This window comes from Eurypyga helias, unplaced genomic scaffold (genome assembly GCF_000690775.1).
Source record: "Eurypyga helias isolate BGI_N326 unplaced genomic scaffold, ASM69077v1 scaffold448, whole genome shotgun sequence".
NCBI lineage: Eukaryota > Metazoa > Chordata > Aves > Eurypygiformes > Eurypygidae > Eurypyga > Eurypyga helias.
In genome coordinates, this window is record NW_010267432.1 from 45,691 (window position 1) to 58,271 (window position 12,581).

The 12,581-nt window shown below is 42.4% G+C and overlaps 1 protein-coding gene across 1 annotated transcript in view; it reads left to right on the plus strand.

Annotated features, from left to right (window-relative positions):
* Positions 1-12,581, plus strand: part of GUCY2F (guanylate cyclase 2F, retinal) — a 47,158-nt gene that overhangs the window by 20,725 nt on the left and 13,852 nt on the right. Inside the window, exons 11-17 of the mRNA XM_010157406.1 lie at positions 91-239; positions 1,475-1,638; positions 2,106-2,298; positions 2,424-2,598; positions 7,625-7,723; positions 10,195-10,289; positions 11,319-11,404. Of these exons, the coding sequence (XP_010155708.1) occupies positions 91-239; positions 1,475-1,638; positions 2,106-2,298; positions 2,424-2,598; positions 7,625-7,723; positions 10,195-10,289; positions 11,319-11,404 (961 nt within the window). The remainder of the gene's footprint in view (positions 1-90; positions 240-1,474; positions 1,639-2,105; positions 2,299-2,423; positions 2,599-7,624; positions 7,724-10,194; positions 10,290-11,318; positions 11,405-12,581) is intronic.

The window sequence follows — 12,581 nt, forward strand, 5'->3', positions numbered from 1 at the left end:
AGCAAGGGACAGGTGAAAAGGTCCGTGTCCTTAGACTCCACCAAGACCCTCCATCTCACAGTGTGCTTCCCATTCTTCTCTTTGTCACAGAAATTATAAAGAAAGTGAAGAAGCCCCCTCCCCTGTGCCGCCCAAGCATAGCCCCTGAGTTGGCCCCCCTGGAGTGCATCCAGGTGATGAAGCAATGCTGGGGTGAAGCCCCCGAACGACGTCCAACCTTTGAGGAGGTATTTCATAAGGTCAGTGAATAAAGCAGCAGGTGCAGTCATTCCTTTTTACTTGGCAGGAAAGTGTGGGCTTTTTCTTTAAGTGAGACCTTAAATTATGATGGAAGAATTCCCAGAGCTCTAGTCATGCCTTTGCTATTGGCTTATTTTATGGTTCTTGTTGTCTGGCTTACACCTTATCCTGAACTCCGGCTACCATGGCACCACCATGTGAGGTGTGAAGCAGAGTGGACATGGGCTTGGTGCCTTCACATTTGCAATTTATCCACATGGATGGGCTCATGGAAAGTAGAGATCTCTAAATTACAATGGCACCTTCAGATTAACATGTTGTTCGATCTTCTAAAATATTTAAAAGGTTATTAATTTAAAAGGAAAATTCACCAAAGGTTGTTAAACACAAAGATACAACATTTGACATTGGTATAGGAGGTCTTTCATCGGCAAATTGGTGGAGGTTGGGGGCATATCTCAGGTTAATATGACCGAACCTGAGCCCTGTTTGAACAGCTCTCCCAGACATCTGGTACTGGCGGGTCTGGTGCTGGCAAAATAAACCCCTTGTCTTATCCACCAGTACTGTTCCTATGTTCTTATAGGTCAAACTAGATAAACCAGTATCCGTAATTTTCAGTTTTCGGTTCTATGAAACTGGAGAAATTTACTCGTGTGACTCCATTGTTGAGTCTAAGGCAACATCTGAAGGAACAGATTATCCAAATGGTCCAGAGGCTCAGCTTCAGGTAAAGAGGAGAGAGCACAACTTAATGAAGAGTTGGGGTTGGGCACGGCTGAACACATAACTGCCAGTGTGCAAAGTTAGATTTAAGACCAGTAAGACATAAGCAGGTTTTAAGTGTTGCTAATGCCCTGAAACTTGCACCTCTGAATACAAAGGGTTGCAAGTTACCCTAAAGGTAACATAGGATACATGAGGATTCAGATTTGAGGCATGGTAGGACTCCATAACAGCTCACATACATGCTGCCGACTCATGGAAGGTTGTGTTTCACTTAACCCTCACTGAAAGTTCATAGAGGAGCAACATGCTCCTGAGTAGCTTCTATAGTTAGTGATGCAAATTCACCCTCTAGTTTGCCTTTATTGTTGATATCTTGCCACTGACAAAGCCAGTCTTTAGCACTGTGCCTTTAAAAACAAGTATTTGCTTTTCGTACCTTTCCAACCTTAGAGTGCTACAGTGGTGTCATGAGATGGAGAAATAACTCTCTAGTTTGATTTTCCAGTTCAAAACCATCAACAAAGGGAAAAAGACCAATATCATTGACTCAATGCTGAGGATGCTTGAGCAGTATTCGAGCAACCTGGAAGATTTAATCAGAGAGCGAACCGAAGAGCTGGAGATTGAAAAACAGAAGACAGAAAAACTACTGTCGCAAATGCTGCCCCCGTAAGTACTAGTACTTTAGATAGTAAAAAAGCCCCTTGGCAATATATAGCTAGATGGGACAAAAGAGTTTCACAGAAGTCAGTGAGTCTGCAGAGCTAACTTAAAATTTTGGCAAGCGCCATCCAATCAAAGTCATAAACTTTCATCAGTGTTTGTTACAGACATGGAGAACCTTCTATTTAGAATCATAGAATCACAGGATGGTTTGACTTGGAAGGGACCTTAAAGTCCACTCAGTTCCCACCCTGCTGCCATGGGCAGGGACACCTTCCACTAGACCAGGTTGCTCCAAGCCTCATCCAGCCTGGCCTTGAACACTTCCAGGGATGAGGCATCCACAGCTTCTCCGGGCAACCTGTTCCAGTGGAAGATCTTTTGAGCGCAGTAGGACAGGAGTGCCTGAGGTCTTGGGCATGCCCTCAACAAAGGGTTGTGCCCTGTCATCTTTGCTTCTGTTCTTATTTTAGATCAGTAGCAGAAGCCCTCAAGACTGGTGGCACTGTGGAGCCAGAGTATTTTGACCAAGTGACCATCTACTTCAGTGACATTGTGGGCTTCACCACCATATCAGCGCTCAGTGAACCCATTGAAGTAGTTGACCTTCTGAATGACCTTTACACACTGTTTGATGCTGTTCTTGGAAACCACGATGTTTACAAGGTGAGGAGTACCTGGGCATGAGGATTAAACTGCCTGTGAGTCAAACATTCTCAGTTTTATTCTACGTCTCTTTTCCATATTTTTCAATCTATTTATATATTTGTTACTATCCTGGTATTTGCCAGGTGGAGACAATTGGCGATGCCTACATGGTTGCCTCAGGGCTTCCCAAACGGAATGGAAACAAGCACGCAGCTGAGATAGCCAACATGTCCCTGGACATCCTCAGCTCAGTGGGAACATTCAAGATGAGACACATGCCAGACATCCCCCTCAGGATACGAATCGGGCTGCACACAGGTAGGCAGCGGCACTTGCCTGTGCCTGAACATCAAACAACTCCTTTGAAATTGTATTTCCAGATTTCAATGCTTTCTCCCTGCCTGCCCCAAAACAAGCACCCTTAGAAGATGGTTTAAAATCTTCCATAGAAACAAGGGCATTAAAATGGAAACACAAACCCCGAGCAGGAAAATGGCTTAGTACCATCAGAGGGAGAAATTGTGTGTTCTGTCAGTCAGGAACTACATCGGAAACATTAGTCACAGGGGTTTGGTTGTAAGGGTGGCTCTTTGATGTGCCATAGGACAACACTGGTGTGATGGAAACATGCAGTGATGTCACTGTAACTCTGTTCTGAAATTAAAAAGCACAGAAACCCAGGCATATCTACTGAAAGAATGAAAAGTTTGGGGAGATTTTTTACAGGTATAACTGAAAGAATACATGATACAGCTGTTAAGAAGATGGTATGTTATAAAGAAAGTGAATTATCTCTAATGTAGAAGTCCTAATCTATTCAATTAACAGAGAAGTGGCTTGTGTAAAAAGAAAAGAGGAAGTTCTGGTTTTTGTCTGCAAAGTGTAATTAAACTCCAAACCAAAATAAAACCCCCAGTACAACTGCAGTCATCATAAGCAAAAATATTACTGGGAATTTAAGTGGAGGAAAAGACATCTGCTGTTATCATAGAATCAATATTTTTAGAAGAGATATGAACCTTCATAATTTTATACAGCAGTCATCCATTAATTAATTCTTCCCAGCTGTTTATGTCTTGTATCTTCCTGTAAAGTACCAGGTACCGCCCACTGGGAGAAACCAAATAATGAATCAGATTGTCCAGGGGTCTGACCCAGTATCACAGGGGTTTTTATCCTTCTGGCTATCTGATAATGCTCACATTTTTACACCTTTGGCATGCAAGTGTTTTGCAGAATTCAACATCCTGGTCCCTATTGTGTACATTGGGAAAAAAAAGCAGAGAAAAGGAAATATCTCACCCAGAATATGCCAAGAACAAAGCTGTGACCTGAGCAGAGCTAGAATCAATATTTCATACCTCCTAGACCATATATGTTCTTTTGGGGTTATCTCTGAAAACCCATCTCCCAACTGTTTGCTTTGAGGTTGTGGGGTCTTATCTTCACAGAAGTTTAAAGCGTTAAGGAATGATTTTAGGAGCACTGTGTATTTCATATCTCCTAGACCATATATGTTCTTCTTTTGGGGTTATCTCTGAAAACCCATCTCCCAACTGTTTGCTTTGCGGTTGTGGGGTCTTATCTTCACAGAAGTTTAAAGCGTTAAGGAATGATTTTAGGAGCACTGTGGGTTTTATATTGTGGTAGAAATGAGACTGTGGCCTCAGCTTGTCTTGCCCACAGCAGGAGTCTCTAGAGTACCAGCAGCACATTCTCAACATGGAAAGAGAAGAATTTGGTGTGCAACCTCCGCTGCTGCCTAATGACATGCACCCAGCCAAAACTCTATCTCTAGGTGATGTGTATGGGGGTGTAGTTACATTTTTTCTTGTTTTTATGAACTCTGGGTATCTGGAAAGCAGTGTTGATATGAGCTGTTGTGTAGGGTGTGAGAGGAAGAGGGGGAGGAATTGATGTTTTCTTTCTAAAAAAGCAGAAGCCAGACTTGTTTTGCACAGGTCTGGCAACGTCATACTGTCATGGGAGTAGCCAGAAATGCATGCTCCAAAGCAAACCAGCCCTCCGAGCCACTGTGCTGACAGCAGAGTTTGATTAACCCTAGACCTTGTCTCTCATGAGGCAAGAAGCATGAAGTGGGAATCACCAGCATCATGAAAGCATTGAGGAAGCACTTGGGGGACAGGAGGGCTTGGCTAACACTTTCACTGTCCTGGAAAGGACGGACAATGGGTGTGAGCACCACATTTGTGGGCCAAATGCTTTCTGGAAACTGGTGCCAAGAATAGCTCGTGATTCCCTCTGTGAAAAAGCAGGAAATGCCATTTGGGCAGGGGCTGACCATGTCCCTTGAACCTCAGTGGAGACCTGCAGCTCTGGGAACTTCTGCTAGTCCATGCCCATGGTCCACTTGTGTCAATGCATAGGTGAGGTGAGGAGGACAAGATGACCAGTGCTTGGTCTTCAGTTTCTCCTCTGCTTTAATGAATCCCAGAGTCTTGGCTCTCCTCTCTCAACTTGTCTGCCTGTCCAGAAAAACTCGGCTGACTCAGCTGTTTCCATCTGGACTGCCTGTGTCTGGTCTGGGGCTGGATGGCAGGGAGAGGGGTGGTGAGAAGACTAGCTTTTCCATGGAGGGTGAAGATGATCTGTTTATCAGTCAGGCTCTATGGCAGGCAGCCCCACACTTCGACTGAGCTTATTAACTTCTGTGGCACCACTGATGGGTGTTGCAGAGTTGTAGCCAGCACAGCTCATTAACTGACCCTGCAAGCCCTGGCAAAGCGCCGTTTCAAAACAAACCAGCAAACTTGTATAATTAAACAACTCAGCCATAACATTCTCATCACAAGGTCTCGGTTTTCCTCTGAAACTTGTTACTGTGGGAGATTTATTGCTGGAAGTTTTTGTTAGCCCTTTGCTGAGGCTGTCTAGACAAGGGGGAACACACACAGGCAGCGAATTAACTCTTGGATTCTTTCAACATGGAAAAGTCCTTTGGCCATGCTTACACTGTAGGGTTGTTTTTGAACTAATTTTTTTTTTTAAACTGTTTTTGTTTGTTTGTTTGTTTGTTTTGGGGTTTTTTTAACTGTTTTTGCGACAGGAGGACAGGCTTAAAAGAAGTGTTCTGGAAAGACAGTGCTTCACCCTAAAAATCTTGTCTGTCTTAGGCTTTGAGCTTTGCAGAAATGATTGGATGATTGCACTGACCGAGTAGGAAACTTAAATTTAGGCACCAACATGGAGATGTTTCCAGGAGTGTTAGGGAGCCTGGACTCATTTTCAGTTGGTGGAGATCTGGTGGACACGTAAGTGGACCCTGGAGAGCTGTTTGGGTGCAGGTGTGGAAAGGCTCTCACGGTTCTGTTGACTGCGTTGGCTTGGCCTCCGCTGACTACAGCAGGAGCTCAGCTGCCTATATTTGTGCTTCTTAAAATGAAATCAAATCCTCCTCAGTGAGGGCTGTTTTTTGACAAGAACCATTTTTTCATGTCTTTGCAACACGTATTACAGAAGGAGCTTTGACCCTTTCTGAGTACCGCTGTCATGTCATCACCACAAGATGAAGAGAGGTGATGCTATGTGGGTCAGTGTTTTCTCAGGGAAAGCTGTTACTGAAGCATGAATTAAAATGTCTCCAATGAGACCTTTTTTGTGCATATGCCACATTAGTGTGCAGTAGGACAGGTCAGGTGAGTGTTAGGACCTTGACCCTCTAGTATCAACAGTGTCTTTCCATTGGTGCTACAGAAGTTCCTATAGATTAGACTCTGAGAAAACTTCCTCTAGTGGATATAGCTCCCCTCCTGAAGAGATTGAACCAAATACGTGAGTACTGATAAGGATGCAAATTAAAGTAGAAGAGATACTTAGGGACAGTGTCTTATCCAAGGTTGCATGGCACATTGGGAGTAAAAAACCCAACCATTAAATCAGCTTTTCCAGATCTCCAGCAGTCTCTGCATGCTGTGTTTGATCCAGACACGCTGTTTAAGTCCTTGTAACGTTTTTAATAAGAACCATTTTTCCTCTCTCTATTTTTTTAATCTTTGAGCAAGTGATGCCTCATTAAGCAGGAGTTAAAATCTCTTCCCTTTCTCTTTGCATCCTCCATAGACTACAGTAAAATCCTGTTGCTTTGTCAAAGGTCACAGCACGAGAGGTTGTTGGAAAGTTCCCCACAGCTTTCAGCTATGGAGTTTCATTGCCCTTAGGATGTATCTGAAAACTATATGAAGAATCAGTTTTTGTAACTAAGAAGACTAAAATCACAGTAAAATTATATTGTCATAAAACAAGTAATTGATCACTTCTAAATTAGGTGATAATTATATTTATTATTCTATTATTATTATTATTAAAAATAACATTTTAACCTACAACTTTTTACATTCTGCATCATTTCAGATACTGTTAATGGTGTTCTACGATGTGAACGTACCATTTTTGTAACATTTCATGGGAAAAGATTTCCTTGTTGTCAGTATTGCTTAATCTTAACCAGAAGGATCACAAAATTGAGAAGTCAGACACAGCCTGGAAAGACATAAGACATAAATACATCCAGTGGAAAATACAGGGCTTGTCTTTTCTCTGCAGGAAGCCCCACACCTCCTTACATAGCTGAGAGCATTCTCCTTTTTTTCCCTTTTTCTTTTTTGCTTTTTTGCATGTATTTTGTAAGCCTGATGTTTGAAATTGTGGGTGATGATATTTAGCATTTCATCCTTCAGAGCACAGTTCAAACATTAGCTAACCCAAGTGCCCCAGATGACAGTTGTCTGGGCTGTTTGGCTGTCACATGTTTTATCCTCTGTGTGTGCATGTTTGTGTGAATCCTGCACACATACCTCGCCCTGAGAACTTGGCACCGTCTCTTCGGGAGTTACTTTGGAAGGGAGTGGATCTCATCCAAAGAATGAGAGAGAGGGAAAATAAACAATTTTTGGCTAGACAGGCCAACTAATGATGTCTTCCTTTCCAAGGAGGGGACACAGGGTGGTCCAGCATGCTGCCAGCATCTCTTGATTTCCAAGGCTGATTTTCAGTCCTATTTCACTGGGACACAGAGCATGTCACAGGATCTGAACTTTTCACAGACGGAAAAGGAGGTCAGAGCTGACTTTTTAAAAATGAGATTTCAATAGTCCTTGAGCTCCTGTGAACCCTGAACAAATTTATCCCAGATGATGTTGAACTGAAGTCCTACCATACAAAGCCTTTCTCAGGCACAATATGCCATTGTGCAATCCAGAGCAATGCTTAATTTTTGATCACTTGTAGCAAGCACCAAGGCCAATGAGATCTTTAAAAAACCATCTCCTGTATTCCCAAGTGGTTTTTGAATATCAGAGGGTTATACAGATGACATGTCTTTCAGGCCCCTGCGTGGCAGGCGTGGTGGGGCTTACCATGCCACGGTACTGCCTCTTTGGAGACACAGTGAACACGGCGTCACGAATGGAGTCCACGGGCCTGCGTGAGTATCTGAGACAGTCCCTGGGGTGGGAGGTTGACAAACTTCTCAAGAGAAGAAATGCATGTCTTTAGTTATAGGCATTGCAAGTGAATCAGCTCTGAAGAAAGGGGCAAGTCAAAAGACAAAATTCAAAGCTGCCTGGAGGGGTGGGCATCAGGTTTGCCATTGTAGGTCAGCCTTTAAGACACTGCCTTCCAGCTACAGTCCTCTGATTTGATCCCATCAAGCAAAATAAACATGAATCTTACCCTAGATTTCTCTTACATGGGTTGAGTCATTCTTTCAGTCAGTCCTGAGGACCCTTAATTCAGAGCTGTTCTTGCACAGTAAAATAACGTGCTTGTCTGTCGTGGCCAGTACAAGGTGACGGTTGAATCACAGAATCACAGAATGGTTTGGGTTGGAAGGGACCTTAAAGATCATCTAGTTCCAACCCCCCTGCCATGGACAGGGACACCTTGCACTAGACCAGGTTGCTCCAAGCCTCATCCAGCCTGGCCTTGAAGACATCCAGGGATGAGGCATCCACAACAAGTGGGTTCTGTTTCCATCATGCTGGAGAAAGAGAAAAGCAGACCACAGGCAACAATGTCCTGCAACATGAAGGGCATCTTTTGTAATGGCTTCATTTATCAGCCATAACAAGTCCACGATGGAGTGTTGTCACAACATAACAAAATCCTTAAACTTCCCTTCCTTGATGGGTTTTCCTGATATCTTTCCCCTCAAGATTTTGTCCCTTATTTTTCTGAGGCTTCCAGTTATAAAAGCACAGTCTACACGCACAGAGCCAACAGCTGCAGCAGATATGACAGGGCCACCTCTCAGCTCATTCTTACTGTCCCATGGCTGGAAGCTTCTAGACCTGTAAAAAGAGGTGGTGGGGAAGGAACCTTTGCATTTCAGTCACACGTGTACACAGGACGGCTGTCTGTTGCTGTCCTTGGCTAAGATGTGGATATGTAAACCATAGTGGATGAACTGTGGATGACATAGTGGACAGCCAGGGACAGCAGTATCAGAGCCCTGGATGAATCTGGGATTTGCTTTTGATGTTCAGGTTGTCAGTACAATTTATTTTTTTTTAAAAGGCAGTATCTCATACATTTTAATCCTTGATCTCTGCTCCCTCTGCTATCCTATTGATATTTTCAATAGCTATAAGAAATTACCCATTATGGCTTGTTTACAAGCTACACAAAGTCTGTGATATTTAATGTTAAAATCTTGAGGTCTTGCCAGTCTTGAAATATGTTGCAGTGTATGTGTCACATTGGAACTTTTTCACTCTTTCATACAATTCTCGAGTGATTTTGATTAGACTAATGGAGACTAACAATTAGGCTAATCATTAATTAAGGAAAATTGCCTTTCTTGTGATTATGGCTGACTTATTTGAAGCAGCATGCACTGCATTTGGAAACTAGTGGAAAGGAGAAAATATTTTTGGCAACAGATTTCTAATGGCAAGACAGATATTTGAAGATTCTCAAGGTTTAGACCCTTGGAAATGCAAAGTCTTACTGAGACTGGGAGTACTGCAGATACAAGAGCATCATTATACCTTAATAGAAACATATAAAGATACATGGTAATAGTAATACTGTAGGTTAGTGTCTCAGACAATGTAGCTCAAAGCTGTATGGTCTTCCTCTGCATATTTGAACTGATTTTCTTCTTTCTGATTATTCTGCAAAAAAAATTTTAATTGGTTCATCCCCCATCCTTCAAGGGGGAAGAGAATATGATTGACAGATTTGAAGCAACAGCTCAACAAAAACAACAACAAAGAAAACTACTTTAGCGTAAATATTATACAAATATTCCCTGGCTTGTTCACACCAACAGAACAACAAGTTTCAGTGAGTTCCAGTGATGGCTGCAAAACGAACTGGGAGAAATCTGATAAAGATCTCTATTTTTGCCCTTTTTGTTCATAAAATGTTAATGGCAGCTCTGGATGGAATCGGTTATTGAAAAACCCAGATGGATCTCGATGCGTAGCCACTTATTTGTTATATCCCCTTGCAAACTCCATCTCTCTGCTCTTCATCTCAACTTCCATGTGACATTGGGCCTCTGGAGCAGGACTGCTGGTTATTTTTCATCTCTTTCTTGCAGCCTACTTATGCTGTGGCAATAGATAAAAATGGCATTCTTGGCTCCAGCCGGTAATGTTGCTGAAAAACCACTTACCATCTTTATTAAGAGCTGGACTTTCACATTTAGCATTTGGCATCCTTCTCCAGGAAGTCCCCAGCATAGATCTTTCACCCTGTGCTTGTTACAGCCATACCTGGAATGATCCAGCCATCATCATCAAACTCTGTGTAGAGGAGCACCACACAGCTACACCAGCTACACGCCTGCATGCCTTGGAGCGTTTTTCCTTGCCAGGAATGGGGTAGAAATGGGGAATTTGCAGTGTGTACACAGTATCGTGATCCAGTTCTTTTGCCTTCCATTCTCAGCTTACAGAATTCATGTCAGCCAAAGTACAGTGGATACACTTCGGAGTCTAAATGAAGGCTATGAAATTGTACCCAGGGGAAAAACAGAACTGAAGGTAAGAAGGCCAGGGTTGTGTGAAATGCATCACAGGGGAATCTTTCTACTTAAGAAATTTTCATACTAAGCTCTTGTTTGGCCTTAATCCACCACTATTCTGCTGGATCCTTCCCAAATTGTCCCCATCAGTTGTTTCAGTACATGAAGTAATTCTTGAAGTACTATGGGATTGAGCAATCAGCTATATGTGCTGGATCTAACTATTTATTTAGGAGTTTATTTTGTCCACCCTTGACAGAAGCTGCTACTTTTCACAGTGTCCAAACCAGACAATACTAAATAATTCAAAATCTCACTTCTCCCCTTACATGCTCAATGTAGGAGCTTTGTTTGCCTTAGGCACCTACAGTAAGAGGTCTGAATACAGCCCTCCACAATCTTTCGTGAAAAGTGGAATCATGTCACTTAAGTTCATATGTCTGCAAATGGACATCTGAGGTAAACATTCCAGGTTTAGTCAATGGAAGTAAACATTCACATAGTTAGTAAAGATAAATTGGCACTTTAGGAAATTACTAACTTTACTTTCAGTGTCCAGTTTACGTGAAGATGAATGTTGCCCTAGAAGTGTCTGTTTTCCTCCACAGGATGACTGACACTGAAAAAGATGCTTATATTTCATCAGGGGCAACACACCTCAAGCTTAATCACCAGTGGTGGGAGAGGAAGTTATTATTGTGATACTCAGCCCAACAACATTTGTAAAAATCTCTAAACTAATATTATTAGTGCTGCCATATAAGATGATTAAAGATCATGCAGTTTCTCATTTCTGTTAAGCTGTGTAATTTCAATGACCCAGATCAATGAGGGTCATTTTTAGATGGCAGTTTGAACAAGGTCTCTTCTTTTAGGATAGTGAAATTCAAATCATCCCTGAAACATTGTGTTGGAAAGCCCAAGATTTCCAGCCATGCTCTGCCTCTGGATATATATAAAACCCTCAGAAACCCAGTGACAAATTTATTTGTTGAGCAGAGGGTGGTCCAAAAGCTGTTCTTTATCTGGATTTTTGTTTTTATTTTAGGGTAAAGGAGTAGAAGACACGTATTGGCTAGTTGGGAAAAAAGGCTTTATGAAGCCCTTACCTAAGCCTCCCGAAATAAAGGCAGGGTAAGTGCGACTTCATCACCATTCAATATATTAATTATAAGGTCCTTGTTAGAGTTCACAGGCTGAATAGCTGTCTTTCCTTGGTATCTGTTTGCAAAGTCTACATCACTTTCCTTAGGTGACATACATTTTCAGGTATAGTACTGAGACTCGGAAGTGACACAGTTTCTTCAAATCCTCTCTTTGATCACCACTCCCAATAAGTGGCATGGAAACTTGCTGCTTCCACCCCCCATAATACATTGGAGATGGAGCACCATGGAGTTCCTTCCTGAGTCTCCTTCCTACTCTGTGTGCGTATGGGAGACCCACAGGTAGGGACACATTCATACCTCTGGTGTCGTTATTGTGTGGGTGACAGACTTTTCTCTCCTTCCATCCAGCTCCTGCAGAAAATGCCAGCCTCATTTACCATAGAAACATGGTTTTTTTCCTGTAGCACTGTTCATTCGAACAGAACAATAAGGAGAGACTGTGCTGTAAAATTATGGCACCATTATATAATTAAAGACATAATGATGTTGCCTCAATACAAGCAAAGATTGAGCACTTGAAAGTCATTAAGCCATTTTGTAGCTTTGCAATGCCTGACTTTGCAAATGGATTGTTCCCTGTTCAGCTGTCACATGCTGTATGCCTGGAAAGGATGTGGTGGTCAGGACATAAAATCCAGGAGTGGGATTTTTTTTTTACACAAACAGTGTCCCACATTAAGACTAGTCAATCTTGACTCCCTTTATAGTCAACAAATGATCAGGGGTCTGCTTTGACTGGCCTGCTTGTACATCTGTACTAGGAGATGAATGGACCCTGCAAGACGCCTGTTTTGTTGACTGTAAAGAGACCCTACAGTGAGAAGCTCAGAGACAGGTATCTGGCAGAAAACGGGGTCTGTTTTTACTTTGACTCTGATTTTCCCTGCAACCTAGGAAGCACCAAGACTTCCACCTTGAGAGTAGGTTCTTCTCATCCTGGTTTTACCATGTAGAAGTCATGTGTTAGGCCTCTATTGACTGTTGCAGTTCTTTCTACAATCCCCAAAGAGCCTGTCCTCTGGTCATGTGTGTGAAAGTCAGACTTACGCAAGCCTGAGATGTTTCTAAATATGGATTGCAAATGACAGAAAATAAATCAGGTGTAGGAGTACAGTAAGAGAAGGCAAAAAATGTGCCCTATT